This window comes from Bubalus bubalis, chromosome 12 (genome assembly GCF_019923935.1).
Source record: "Bubalus bubalis isolate 160015118507 breed Murrah chromosome 12, NDDB_SH_1, whole genome shotgun sequence".
Classification (NCBI taxonomy): domain Eukaryota; kingdom Metazoa; phylum Chordata; class Mammalia; order Artiodactyla; family Bovidae; genus Bubalus; species Bubalus bubalis.
Window position 1 is genome coordinate 103,988,972 of NC_059168.1, and position 13,535 is coordinate 104,002,506.

The window sequence follows — 13,535 nt, forward strand, 5'->3', positions numbered from 1 at the left end:
GACAGGGTGGGGACTAGATGGAGGCATGAGGAGACGGGAGAGGTGCGTGCAGGGCAAGAAGCGTGGTCGACGACAGGGCGACAGGAAGCTCCCAGGACGGGAGAGGGGAGACGGAAAGGGAGGGAGGGGGCAGGGGCCCGTGCCCGCCTCCCCTGGCAGAGGGGTCTCCAGGGCTCCCCGGGAGGGTCCCAGGGCTGTGGATCAGTGTCCCCTGAGACTGGCACCCACAGCATATTCAGGGACCCGTGAACATTCAGGGGTTCCTAGGAACACCCGGGGCATGGGACATGGCCAACATCAGGCTGGCCACACCAAGTATGACAGGCTTGGCATCAGTGAGGAGCAGTGCCACGAAGGCAAAGGTGGGGCGGGACCTCGGGTTGCAGCTGAGCCACCTCCTCATCCTCACGCTGCCCAGAGCGTCCAGTCACGAGGAGGCCCATTTTACAGATGAGGCCACTGACGCTCAGCATGGCGACCTGCGTGTGTGGGGTCAGAGCCAGTTCCGTGGGCCACCACGAGCCAGTCTCCTGCAGACTGATGTAGGCCTGGGGGCCAGCTACTCACCTGGATCCCCTCGATGCGCTCGGTGACGACATAAGCATGGTGCATGGCCACCAGCGGGACGTTGACGCCGGCCATCCGGCCCACGGCGCGCGCCCACACCCCTGCGGGCAGAGCACAGGCAGCTGAGCCCTGCCGGCGTCTGGCGGGGGCCGCCAGCCAGGTGGGCACTGGGCACCCCCACCCCTAAGCAAGGCCAGGTTTGGGAACAGTCAGGGTGGCCACTCGGGAGGCAGGAGAAACGCCTTCCCACCTGCACAGTTGACCACACAGGGGGTCCGGATGGAGCCGTGTTCTGTCTCCACAGCTGCAACCCGCAGCACCCCAAAATCATCTGTCCGTACATGGATCCCGGTCACCGGGCAGTTCTCGATGACCTGAGAGTGAGAGGAGCTGCTTTCCAAGCCACGTCAGCTCTTGGAGGGCTAACCGCCCACCCTCTCACTGCCCCCAGCCCGGTCGGGACCCAGGACCCCTGCTTTTGCTCAAGGAGGCTTCATGTGGCCCCATCGGGGATATGCGGGTGACCGCAGGGCGGGAACTAACTCCGCGCTCCTTGACTTGGAGAACCTGTCCCCCTAAACAGAGACTTTAAAGAGAAAAACGAGGGCCCAAGTGACTGACAGATGCTGTGGTTCAAAGGTCACATGAAATTCAGCTCTGCTTTGTTTACTTCTCAGAGAAAAATACTCGCAGTAAAACTCAAGTGTCAGCACTGGGGGCCTCTGGGCGAGTCTATCTTTTCTTCTTTCTTCAACTTTTTCCATGTCTTCTTCCTTGCTTATTTGTCTTTTCTAATTTTTCCTACAACTACGTGTGGACTTGAGTCAAAAGAAGATAAAATATAACGAGAAGAGACTTGGGACAGGTTCGCTATCCCAGCAGGGTGGGGCCTCCGGGGACAGCCGACGTCATGGACGGACCAGAGCGGCCGGCCAGGGCAGGAGCAGGTCAGGGGCTTGGGTCCCCGCTGGCCCGCGGTCTCAGTGCAGAGGGAGCTCGTGTTCCAGGGCAGGAGGCCCAGGCTCGGAGCGGGGGGGCCCGGGGACAGGAGACGGTCGTACCTGCGCCCCCCGGGCAGTGGCAGCCCGGGCGAGGCTGGTGCAGGTGCCGGCGGGGTCCATGGTACCGTCGTGCGGCACGTACAGTGTCCCGTAGAGGTCCTCCACGTTCATCAGCGGATACAAAGCCTTGGTTTCCCCGGGACTCAGCACGTGGGACTCGATGCCATAGACCCTGCCCAACTAGGGGGACCCAGAGGAAAGTGAGCCTGGGGCCTGGGGGCAGATCCTTCCAGCCACTAGCCTCCCCGTCTGGGCCTCCAAGGGTCAGTTTTGACCCTAGCACCCCCAGGAACCCTGAGCCGTGCCCGGGGAAGCTCCTGTCCCTTGGGCCAGCTCCGAGGAAGAGTAAGGAACCCGTGCAGTGTTCAGAAGCAGTCTCTGGGGCCCAGGCACATAAGGACTTACTATGTAAAATAAATAAAATAATCCCCACAGGTCTGATATTTGGGGCTTGAACCAGGAGTGCTGGTCAGACCAGCTCCCCAGAGACCAGAGGGTCCTCTGTCCCAGGATCCCGCTGAATGACAGACCACACCCCTGACGCATTTCATTGGTCAACGGGCAGCCAATCAAGTGTCCGCAGGCATCCGCCCATCAGGACCTGCCCAACCAGAGATGTGTTCAGTGGCTAAGTCGTGTCTGACTCCTTGGACTGTTGCCCACCAGGCTCAGACTTTGTCCATGGGATTTTCTAGGCAAGAATACTGGAGTGGGTTGCCATTTCCTTCTCCAGCCCAACTAGAGATGAGCTGAGTCAATCAGATTCCCTCTCGGAGCATCCTGACTGAGAGGTGGCAGAGACTTCGTTCCGAACTTGAGCTGAAAGATTTGACGGGTCACCTTTGGAGGCCCCGTCCCAGCTGATGAGTGAGTAAGCGTGGGGAAGAGGTGGTGGGAGGAGGCAGAACGAGACCACCCAGAGATCCCCCGCCCTGCTGTGAGGAAGCCAGCTGCCGCTACTTCCGCCGGGGCACTCAGAGGAACGCGGCGTCCCGCGACACTGCATCCCCGCGACCCACACAGCCGGTTCTGCTCGCCAGTATACAGTTGGTGCTCAATAACCGATGCATCGCTGGAGAAACCCGTCCCTTCCATGCCCTGGAATGTGGGGGCCAGCCCTGGCTGCTCTGGGTGAAGAACCAACACTCCACACTCCACCCCAACAGCGGGCCTTCCACGGCCTAAGGCTTTCTCTGCCGTCTCCCCGACAACGGTGTTCCCTAAGCATCTCCGGCAGAGCTGGGGGAAGAGTGGTCCCTGCCTCCCGGGTTGTGCGGTTTCATCCTTCAGCCTGACCCCCGGGAGCACCGCGCATGGGGGCAACCCCCATGCACTGGGCCTCTTCTGCCTCCGAGGCTCAGCAGAACCGTGCTCCTCGACACGATCCCATTTCGAAGGTGAGAATGCCGAGGCTCGGAGGCAAAGCCTCCTGTCACAGGGGGCCCAGCCCAGCCGAGGCAGCCCGAGACTCGAGCCCGCATCCGCCGGGGCTCCTCCCTTGCACTACGCTGCCCACCCCCGCCCGCGGGGGTGCACCCACCGACATGAGCCTCTTGTACTCATCCAGACGCTGCCGGCTGGACGCGATGAACAGGCCTCCGTTCTGGATCCAGCCCGTGTGCAGCCCCGTCTCCTCCTCCAGCTCACGGCTCACCACTTGCCTTGTGTGTGCCAGGAGCTCCACCTCCACGTCACTGGGCCGCAGCTGCCACAGCAGGCCTGGCGGGAGCGGGTGGGTGGGGACGCCGTCAGCCCCTCACTGAGGGGCTGCACCCCCTTCCCCTGGCAGGCCGGGGCTCCCGAATCTCAGGCTGAGGGCCTGAAGCGACCCTGCAGGCCATGGAGAGGCCCCCGAGAGGCCGATGAGCAGGAAACGACAGGGGCAACGCTGAGTTCCAGGACACGGCCCTTGGGCAGCTCAGAGAGGGACACCACCAAAGGCTCCCTTCATCGGGCACCCGCTGTGGGCAGAGCCGGCCTCAGGGTGAGGCGGCCCTGGGAGGCAGGCGGGACTGTTGCACAGCGAAATTAAGGGGCACCAACTGCTCTGTGCCAGGATCTCAGGGCAGGTGGTGACGGGGTCCCGGGACCGACTGAAGTTCCCCCACAGAGCGGACCCCTTCTGAGCGGGGCCTGGGGAGCGGCCGGCCCGGGGAGAAGTGACGGTGGGGGGACAGGCCGTGCGGGCAGTGATGGGTGCCGTCTGAACCTCTCCCCAGCTCCACGTTCGGCGCCGTCATGCTTTTATCGGCCAAAGCGGGAGTGACTGCCCCACAGACGCTGCCAATCTTAACGCAGGGTTAAGGCAGAAGGTTGGCTGCCCTGGGGACATGCACACCAGTCAGATGCTGAGGATCATGGTGCCCGCTGAGGACGCCTCTCTGCCTCATCTCTGGCGGCCCCTCCCCTGTGCATCTTCTGCACCCCACGGATGCCCCTCATCCCGGGGGCTCCATCTGGAGAAAGGGCTTGTACTCTGAGCAGACAGCTGCCTGGGCCCCCAGTTCTGGTCTCAGCTCTGCCCCGCCCCCCGGGCCAGGTCCACAGTCAGCGTCCGCTCCCTCCTTCCCACTGCAGCTCTGCCGAGACTCAGGGACACGCAGGGCCACCTTCAGGACGAGCCCACCTCTGTCCTCCATTGCCTTCCCTCTGGCTCAGCTGCCTCCAGCAGGCCTCCTACTGGTCAGCCCAGGGCTGGCACCTCAGTGGGTCCAGGCCCTCCCGCCCCCACCTGCACCCTGACCCCTACCTGCCGTGTGCCAGGTGGTCCCGGAGGTCAGCCGCTCCCGCTCCAGCAGCACGGCCCCGCTCACGCCCAGCTTGGCCAGATGGTAGAGGGTCTGGCAGCCCAGGCTGCCCCCGCCGATGACCACCACGCTGGCTGTGCCAGGCAGGGGCTGGCTTGGGCCCCGGGGCACTGCCGAGGCGTCCTCTGCCTCTTTCAGGGTCCGCTGGTATGGCGCGCTCTTCTCAGAGGTGGGGCCAGGCCCACTCACCAGGGGTCTCAGCCCCCGGCCCCTCTGGCAAGGACGGGTGGCCGCCATGCCACGCAGGACTCGGCTCAGCGAGGCCATGGGGAGTCAGCTTCAGCACCGCAGGGAGCTGGGGAGAGAACCGGGGCTGCCTGGGTGTGGAGGGAAACAGTGGGCCCTGGGGCCCCCACGCTGCGACCCTCCAGCTTCCCTCCTGCTGTCCACCCACGGCATACATGCACCCTGCATTTATCCAGCCCAGGTGTACGGGGGTCTGTATGCTTCAGGCTCCGGCTGGGCCCAGGGAAGACCACGGTGGGGGAGAAGGAGGCAGTGTTCATGCTGAGACAGGACCACGGAAGGGTGGCAGGGGTCACAAGGCCGGGACCCCAACCCTCCAGCCTACATTCAGCTTGCCCTCCAGGGGAACTCCCGTCTCAACCCCACACAGAAGTTATTTCTGCCACGTTGGCCCCCACAGCCCTTTGGGACCCAAGGCAGAAGGTGAGGAAGGCAGTGGGGCCCGGCCTCCAGCTCCCTTGGGCCGTCTTGAATCTGGAGAGTGGCTGGCTCTTCTGTGACCTCGCAGTAGCCTGCAGGGCTCCCCTTGCCTCCCTTCTCCTCCAGGAAGCCCTCCCAGCCCTCCCCAGCCAGAAGAGCCTCACAGTTATAAGAAGACAGTGACAGGGAGCCCACCTTCTAAGGAGAGGAGGTGCAGGCGAGGTCTCCCTGGGGGAGGGTCCTGGTGGGGGGACAGGACGGCTCCGAGGAGCCCCGGGCCCACCTGTGGGTCAGCAGGAGAGGTAAGAGGGGTGTGGCTGAGACTGCGGTCCTGGGGGGGGGCTCCTGCACCTGCGTTAATAACCGTGATGGCGTCAGTCAGCCGATCAATTAACAAAGTCCACTTGCATTTTCAAGCATGCATTACACGGCAAGCTGGGAACACATGTTCTCTCTGCTCTAAAATCAAGATGACTGTTGTCCCCGTTTCACTGGGTGGGGGGGGACTGAGGCCCAAGGAAGCTGGCCAAGGTGACCAAGGTCACAGGGCCACCGTGTGACCGCGCCTGCTGGCTGTCCTGCCCCCTCCTGAGCTCTTGGGGCTGGTTTGAGGGGGCAGAGGCTGGGGGTGCCCACTGCCGCCTCCTTTCCCTCCCTTCCCCCTCCACCCCCGCGGGCACTGGGGCTCCCCGGTGGTCAGGGCTGTCCTGCCCCTGCCACAGTGACCCCCGCCCTTCTGGGGGCTGAGGGCAGGAGGAGGAGCAGGGAGGGCTGATGGCAGGGGCTCGGGGGTTTGGAGAGGTTGGAGGGCAGGGCAGGGCACCCCAGTCCCTCTCTGCCAGCTCTGCCTACCTGCTCCCAGGCACAGAGAGGGACTCCTGGCACGTGTTGAGACGTCCCTGTGGCCTTGGGATTAGCTTACTCCGCCGGGAGTCTCCAGCAGTGGTTCCTGCTGGTGGAGACGCAGCATCACATGGGTGCCCAGGACACCTTCCCAGGGCCGGGCACCCACCACCCCCCTCCCACCAACACAGGCCACGCGGCACTGCCCAGCACACACCTGCCTGGCCCCCGGCCTGGCCTCCCTCCCTCCTGCTGCACCATGGCCAAGGCTTCTGGCCCGGGAAGCTGCCAAGTGCCCCTTCCCTGCCCGCAGCCAGCCCCGCTCTCCCACCCGGGCAGGCCTGGCCCCCGCCCCCAGGGATGGCCCAGGGCCCTCTAGCCAGGGCAGCCGCTTCACCATTGACCCGCTCTCCTGCCCCCTCCAGCTCTCTCCCAGCTGAGCCCGGCCATCACTGCCAGGGTTGGGGGTCAGGCAGAGGGGGTGGAGCCCCAGGGACACCCTCCTCGAAGGCAGTAGGAGGCGGGGTGGTGAGGGAGGCACTAGACCCAGCTTCTGCCAGGAGAAGGCGGGCTGGGAGGGCGCCCAGGCCCCCACCCCCCACAGAGTCCCGTGGCTGTGCCCGCCCAGCCCGAGGGTCCCTGCAGCCAGAGCAATAGGAGTCCCGGCCAGCTCCAGGCCTGTCCCACCCCTCTGGCCCAGGCGAGGGACTGGGGCCTGCCCGCCCAAGGGGTGTACCTCCAGCCGGCCGCAGAGCTCCGAGGCCCCAAGGGGCCTGCCAGAACCCAGCTCAGCGGCTCCAGCGCCGTCACCTCCTTCCTTCCCAGCAGCAGCCAAACAGGAACCGGGGCGGCCCCTGCCCCTGCCCTGGCCCCAGAGGCCCTCTGCCAGCCCCCTGGCCCGCCCACCGCGGGGGCAGGACGCACCGCCCACCGCCCGGCATCGTGGAGGCCAGCTGGCTGAGCAGCTGCGGAGCAGGCCGTGCTGAGGCGGCAGAGCGGAGCTGCAAACCCTGAGACCCTGATAAGCCTGCGCGTGGGGCAGGTGACCTCAGCTCCTCATCCGTAAAACAGGGGTCACGGGGTTCTGCAGGTGAGCCCGTGCACCCCCATCTACCCATGCCCGCCACCATGCTTCCCGCACCAGAAGGGCACTTAGCACAGCCAGGCGGGCGGGAAGCGCTGGGTCAACAGCAGCCTTGGGCCGGCCGGCGCTCCTTGGTCAGGTGATCCAGGGCCTTAGCACGGACCTGCCTGTCCAGCCTCAGCTGCTCACCCCCAGGGGAGGGGTGCTCGCTGCCCTCGGAGGTGGGAAGTCTGGGTTGGCCCCCCCAACCCCGCTCCTGGCCACTCGACAGTGCCCATCTGCATTCTGCCCTTTGGAGTTCCCAGATGCCTCTGCTGCTGGGCGAGCCACCCCTGAGCTTCTGCTTTCCCACTGCACAGCGATCAGCTTCCCAAGGCAGGGATGCCTGCCTGCATTTGGTCGTCGGGGGCACCAGGGCCCAGAGAGGGGAGTCAGCTTGCCTGGGGTCACACAGGGGAGCCAGACCAGAGCCTGCAGTCTACCCCTGGGTCTAGGGCGTCTGGTTTGTGCTCAGGCAGAAGATGCCCAGAGGAAATCTGGAACACATAAGGACATCCACCTGAGGTGCTGAGATAAAATAGGACTTCTTCCACTGGATCAAAGAAGCAGTATTGAAATTTTGGTCAAGGAACAACGTAGTAATGTTGGCTGCTAATACAGTGAGTGATGTAGGAGAGACGCTGCTGTGATTAATGCAAATGTCTGTGCTCTTGTTCCCACGGAGTGTCCAATGTCTTGCTGCCAGTTCGTCCTCTACACTCACTGAGCATTTTTGCTGTTGTTCAGTCGCTCAGTCGTGTCCGACTCTTTGCCATCCCATGGACTGCAGCACACCAGGCTTCCTTGTCCTTCACCAACTCCCGGAGTTTGCTCAAACTCATGTCCATGGAGTCGGTGATGCCATCCAACCATCAATGAGCACCTACTATATGCAAAACACTGCTGGGAGACCCCGAGTCAACCAGGAACCCAGTCTCTGCCCTTAGGGGCTCAGGAAGAAGACAGAGGCAGGAAGGGGCACGGCAGCCACGAGGCTGGCTGTGATGGGGCTGATCCTGAGCGAGCTGCCCTTCTTTCCAGCAGAAACCCAGGAGGGCATGTCAGAGGAGGTGGGCTCAGAGGGCTCTGGCCTCCTGGGCCTTGCCGCCACTGTCAGAGCCCATCACGGGGACAGAGACTGTCACCCACTCCCTTGGTCCCTCTGGAGGAAGGCCGGCTCCACCAGCGAGAGGCTTTCCAGGGGTGGTGCTCGGGTCCAGGGCACGGAGGACACCAATCCAGACACTCAGTGGACAGCAGGCTTGGCCCTGCCACTTGAGGCAGGGCTGTCCTCCACGCATGGCGGGGTGGAGGGGTCAGAGAGGGCTAGAGAGTAGTGTGACGAGGTCCTCGGAGGACACGGGGTGCACACGGCAGTGGTCACCGCAGCCCCAGGACACAGGCCGGGCAGCCCAGACCTCGGCTCCGTGCTCAAATATAAGCAGCTGTTGCAAAATCGTCCCAGGCAAGCAGGCAGCACCGTCCTGGTGGACTTTGGACAGGGGTGGTGGCTGCAGGGCTGGGCCTGCGTGTGGGTCAGAGTTGTAGAATTTGTCATCCATCAGGCTCTGCCCGGGTCTGGGAGAGGCGGGTTCCGGGCGGTGTGGGGTGCAGCCCAGGAGGCAGCCGGGCTCCAGCCAGGGACACGAGACAGGGACCTGCTGCAAGCTTGCTGCACCATCTGGGCTGGTCTCTCAAGCCTCGGTCTCCCCAGCTGGAAACTAAGGACTATAACCCCTGCCCTGCCGGGTTCAGGGAATTTTGCAAGTTTCTCTGCAGATTATTACCAGCCCTGAGATGCCTCCTTCTGGCCCGGGCTGGCCCTTTCCACATGCCCAGCCAGGCCTCCACCCCCACCTGCTGGCCAGGCTCCCGGGGAAGAGGGAAGAGTCTGCAGGCCACCCTCTGACTGGGCAGATGTCCAGGGGGGAGCGGAGGTGTGGGCGGGGGGAGGGGAAGCGCCTCCGTGGAGCTCTGCTTGGCTCTGGGCAAGAGAGGGGCACTAAGCACCAATCTGACGACACCTGGCCCCTGGACCCAGTGCCCTACCAGACTCGGGCACCCATGGGGGTGGGCAGGCCATCCACTTGCTGAGGGCTTCGTGTGTGACCTCTCAGAGGAGGCAGAACACTGCTGCTCATTGTAAAGATGAGAAAACCAAGGCAGAGCACAGACACGGGCAGGCGCCAGACCCAGATCAGGGGTTTCCAGAGCAACTTTTAAGGGCTGCCTTTGCACTGCCAAAATTTTGTTTTTCCAATAAGAACTTTAAAAAAAAAATAATGAATCAACACCCCATGACTTCATGAAGACAATGCTTTATCATCCGGGAGTAAGCGGTCCTTGCAGGGAGACAGGTGGGTGCCTCTCCCCCAGCACGCACCACCGAAGGCAGGTGCAGAGGAGGGCTGGGGTCTGTGGCCAGCCGGGCTCCACCACAGCATACACAGTGGGTGTGCGCAGCTGTGGGCCAGAGCGCCCCCCACATACCTGGGCCCGTACCTCGCACTGGGCCGCTGAGCCCCCCACGGGCAGGCCAGTACTCAGATCCAGGCAGTCGGAGGCCCAGCCCAGCCTCCACGCGGAATGTCGCCCCTGGTGGCCACACGTGAGTATGACACCCCGGGGCAGCGGGACCCAGAGACTGGGAACGTAGAGCCCCAGGACAGGGACCGTCCCCCAAATGGGACCCGCATCCGGGCAGGGAGGTGGACGCCCACCGGGACCGACAGCCCGGCTCTGCCTGGTTCTCCCGCTGTCCTCCACATGGACACGCCCCGGCAGTCTCCTGACGGTACTGTCGGCTGTCTCTAAGTGCTGAGTGCCCCTCTGTGACTGGGACCCATGCACTTAATTCTGTTTTTATTCTATGGATTTCGAGGCTGCATTGTGAAATGCATTAACCTCCAGGACTTTTTCAGCTTATCGCTGTTAGCGAGCTGCTGCCTCCAGTGGGTGCTGCTAAATGTTTCAACATCTGGCTGTCCAGGTGGGCGACACTGGCCGATTTCTGCTGAAAATGCTCCCGTGAGGGCCAGTTTCAGGCCACTGACGAGAAGGGCACCACGGAACATGGACTTGGGAAGAGGCTGCAGCCTCAGCTCCTGTGAGCCGGTGGCAGCGCATCCCAATGCACCCACAGGGAGCTCATGCGCACATGTGGGGTTTCCTTTTCTAAGGACAGTGAAGGGTCAGACTAAATTGCTAAGGAAAGTAAATGCATCAGCTTATGATGAAGGAACAGGAGTCTGAGTTAACCCACAAAACTCGTAAAACCCCATCAGGAAAGCTCCTCACTGCCACCCCCTCCTCCACCAGCCGTGGGAACCAGCCATCCCTAAGACAGCCATCCAAACCAGAGCTGTAATTTCAAAACCCTGTAATTTATGTGCATTTAATACATTTGTAATTTTCTACTTGGAAAAATTACATTTTCTTTTTTTTTTTTAAACAAATGGAGGCCACTTACTTTCCATCTGAGTAGTTTATTTTGGACGTACCATGGGCTCTCAGTGGGAGCTGCAATGACCTTGTTTTCAAGTCAGGCTGCATTCACAGGTACTGGGACTTCAATCCGCCTTTTTGAGAGGGACACAGTTCAACCCATAACCCGTGTTCGCAAGGAAGTTTTGGCTTTTTCCTCTAGCCATCATCAAGATCCAGGAAAAAGCATTTTCTGTGTCGTCTCACGGTGGTTGCAGTTTGGGGTGGTGCATGTGTTTCTTTTATCCTGACATTTAAGGTCAGGCCCAGTGGGGTCCCAGCATGAGCAAAGAGCTCACCTGTCAGACTTGGTGCTGCGGTGGGGGCTGGGTTTTGTCCCCTCTCCTCATCCGCAGCCAGGCTCTATGGCTCGGTACTCAGGCTCACTCAGTTGGGCAAATGCCCTTAGGGGAGAGAGCTAGCTGGCCTCTCTGGAGTCCTGCCCTCACTTACCTTCTGGCATCTGTGTGTTCCTTCTTCATGACTGGCTCATTGATGAAAATCAGAAATATTTCCCCTCCGTTTCTGTTGTATTTACCCGCAGGACTGGCCAGAGTATCCGCGTACTGCTGCAGCGGAACAGTGGCCCCGCGAAGCCGTCCACGCCCTAACCTCTGCCAGCTGTGGCCATGGGGCCTCTCCCGGCGAAAGAGACTTTGCCGGTGTGACAAAGTGGAGGGCCCTGGCAGGGGAGGTTTTCCTGGATTATGCAGGTGGCACTATCTGATCACATGCGTCCTTAAAAGTGGAGAATCCTCCCCAGCTGTGTCAGAGGGGGAGGGTGAGATGTGACTTGGGAAGGGTTGGAGACGCAACTGCGCTGGTTTTGAAAATGGAGGGGGAGGGGACTATGGTACTGGGAATGCAGACAGTGTCTAGAAGCCGGAGAGGCAAAGAGATGGGCTCTCCCCTAGAACCTCCGGACAGGAACATGCCCGGCAGCACCTTGCTGTCAGCCCAGGGAGATCCGTGTGGGCTTCGACAGCCCACAGAACTGGAGGACGACGGGCTGTGTGTCCCGAGTCCCTGTGGTTACGGTAACTTGTGGCAGCAACCGAAAACCACCAACGCACACAGCTCCGGAGAAGACCCCAAGCCCCTTCTCAGGCAGCTTCGCCATCCCTCTCCCATGAGCCGTGAATGTGCCACTCCCCTTCCCCAGCCTTCCTCTCACCCCCGTCCAGTTTCAGTCCATCATCTTTTCTCTCGTAGAGTTCATCTTCGTGCTATTAAACATGCTTACGCCTCTCTTCCCTTCCCGGTCTCAACACCAGATCTTGACTTTACCTGGAAAAGAGACCAGCACCTCTGCTGCCTCCCACCGCCTGCCTTTGTCTCTCCCCAGCTCTCTTTGCTGAAATCGTTTGACATGCATTATTTCTGCTGACAGGGTTGAGAATCACTGTATTAGGTTCTGTAACCAAATCTTCCCTTTGTTTGATGTGTTCCTGCAGACAGAGGTTCAACATGCTCCCCACCCCCAATCCTGGGGTGAACTTCCCCACTCACCGGGCACCGGGTCGGCAGGCAGTGGGCCCCACACAGGCCAGCCCCTGAGGTGAGTGGAGGGTTGGAAATAGTCTACTTGCTGCCTTATGCCTGGAAGACTTAGCAAGCAGGAAGCCTTGGGCACGGTGACCGGCGGAAGTCTAGGGCAAACCCAAGCTGTTCTCCCCGTCAGGCACTTCACCTTCTGCTTGCTACCCAGGGGATTTTCATTTTATCTGTGAAGCCCAGGATTAGCCATTCTGGGTTCATGAATCCTTTTACTTCCGGAAAGTTTAAAAAGCACATGAAAATATTCGTCCTCATCTGCGATCTTGTTTGTATCTACGCGCGTTACTTTCCTTTTCATGACGGGAGACTTATCTGAGATCTCGGCTTTATGCCGGTGTCCACCTCCGGCTCCTGGCCTGTAGGACCTGTGGCTGATGTCACGATGTCCCAACCCCAGAAGGCCGGAAAGCCGAGAGGCTGCCCCAGCGCTGGCTCCCAGCGGCCGCTCTGCTCCGGGCTCCTTTCCTGGACGGGCCCCTTCTTTCAAGCTCAGCCTCCCACTGTCTTCTGTGGGCTCCTGTGCTAGGGTCGGGGAACAGGAGTGCCGGGCGTCCGCCTAGCCTCAGAAATGGGCTGTTTCCATCTTTCGCTCAGGAGGTGTTTCTCCATCTGTGGACACAGTGGGCTCCACAGTGGCCCCGCCCGAGGGGAGTCCGCTGTTGTCAGGATAACCATGGGCAGCCCGCCCTCGACGACTGGGAGCGCAATGCTCCTGGCTGCTTCTGGGGTGACCTGGGGCAGGCAGGCCCTGCTCCTTGCTGGCCTCCACCCTGTCCACACAAAGCCCCTCCAGCAGGGCGGGGGCTCCCCACCCTTTTCCGGTCAGCACCCCTTGGCAGATGCTGCTGGTGCCCTCCCCAAGGCCCCTCAGCCCCGGTGCCCAGGTTCACCCACAGCTCCCCTCAGACGGCCGAGCTCTCTCCAGGGCTCTCCAAGCTTGCTTGGGCCCCTGCTTGGGACAACTGAGTGCTGGCCCAGGGGCTGGTCAGTGAGGGTCCAGGCCATTCCTTCACCATGTGTGGACATGAGAACTCAGAACTAGAGGCTGAAGTCGGGAGACGGTGTGGGAACCGCTGGGCCTCTTGGGGGACTCAGTTCAGTCGCTGAGTTGTGTCTGACTCTGCGACCCCATGAACTGCAGCACGCCAGGCCTCCCTGTCCATCACCAACTGCCAGAATCCACCCAAACCCATGTCCATTGTGTTGGTGATGCCATCTAACCATCTCATCCTCTGTCGTGCCCTTCTCCTCCTACCTTCAATCTTTCCCAGCATCAGAGTCTTTTCAAATGTCAGTTCTTTGCATCAGGTGGCCAAAGTACTGGAGTTTCAGCTTCAACATCAGTCCTTCCAATGAACACCCAGGACTGATCTCCTTTAGAATGGACTGGTTGGATCTCCTTGCAGTCCAAGGGACTCTCAAGACCTG

At 61.5% G+C, this 13,535-nt stretch overlaps 1 protein-coding gene across 14 annotated transcripts in view; it reads right to left on the reverse strand.

Moving 5' to 3' along the window:
- Nucleotides 1–6,838, reverse strand: part of SARDH (sarcosine dehydrogenase) — a 63,274-nt gene extending 56,436 nt beyond the window's left edge. For 3 of the 14 annotated variants that reach the window (XM_025262059.2, XM_025262058.2, XM_025262048.2), the window contains exons 1-8: nucleotides 6,681–6,838; nucleotides 5,954–6,053; nucleotides 5,297–5,452; nucleotides 4,378–4,730; nucleotides 3,169–3,347; nucleotides 1,629–1,808; nucleotides 818–941; nucleotides 568–668 (exon numbers count right to left, since the gene is read on the reverse strand). In XM_025262059.2, the coding sequence (XP_025117844.1) occupies nucleotides 568–668; nucleotides 818–941; nucleotides 1,629–1,808; nucleotides 3,169–3,347; nucleotides 4,378–4,702 (909 nt within the window). In that variant the 5' untranslated portion in view covers nucleotides 4,703–4,730; nucleotides 5,297–5,452; nucleotides 5,954–6,053; nucleotides 6,681–6,838. Of the gene's footprint in view, nucleotides 1–567; nucleotides 669–817; nucleotides 942–1,628; nucleotides 1,809–3,168; nucleotides 3,348–4,377; nucleotides 4,731–5,296; nucleotides 5,453–5,953; nucleotides 6,054–6,161; nucleotides 6,212–6,341; nucleotides 6,615–6,680 lie in introns of those variants that run through there. The other 11 variants (XM_006062462.3, XM_006062463.3, XM_025262049.2 and 8 more) reach the window with 11 other exon arrangements.
- Between the last annotated feature and the right edge of the window lie 6,697 nt (nucleotides 6,839–13,535).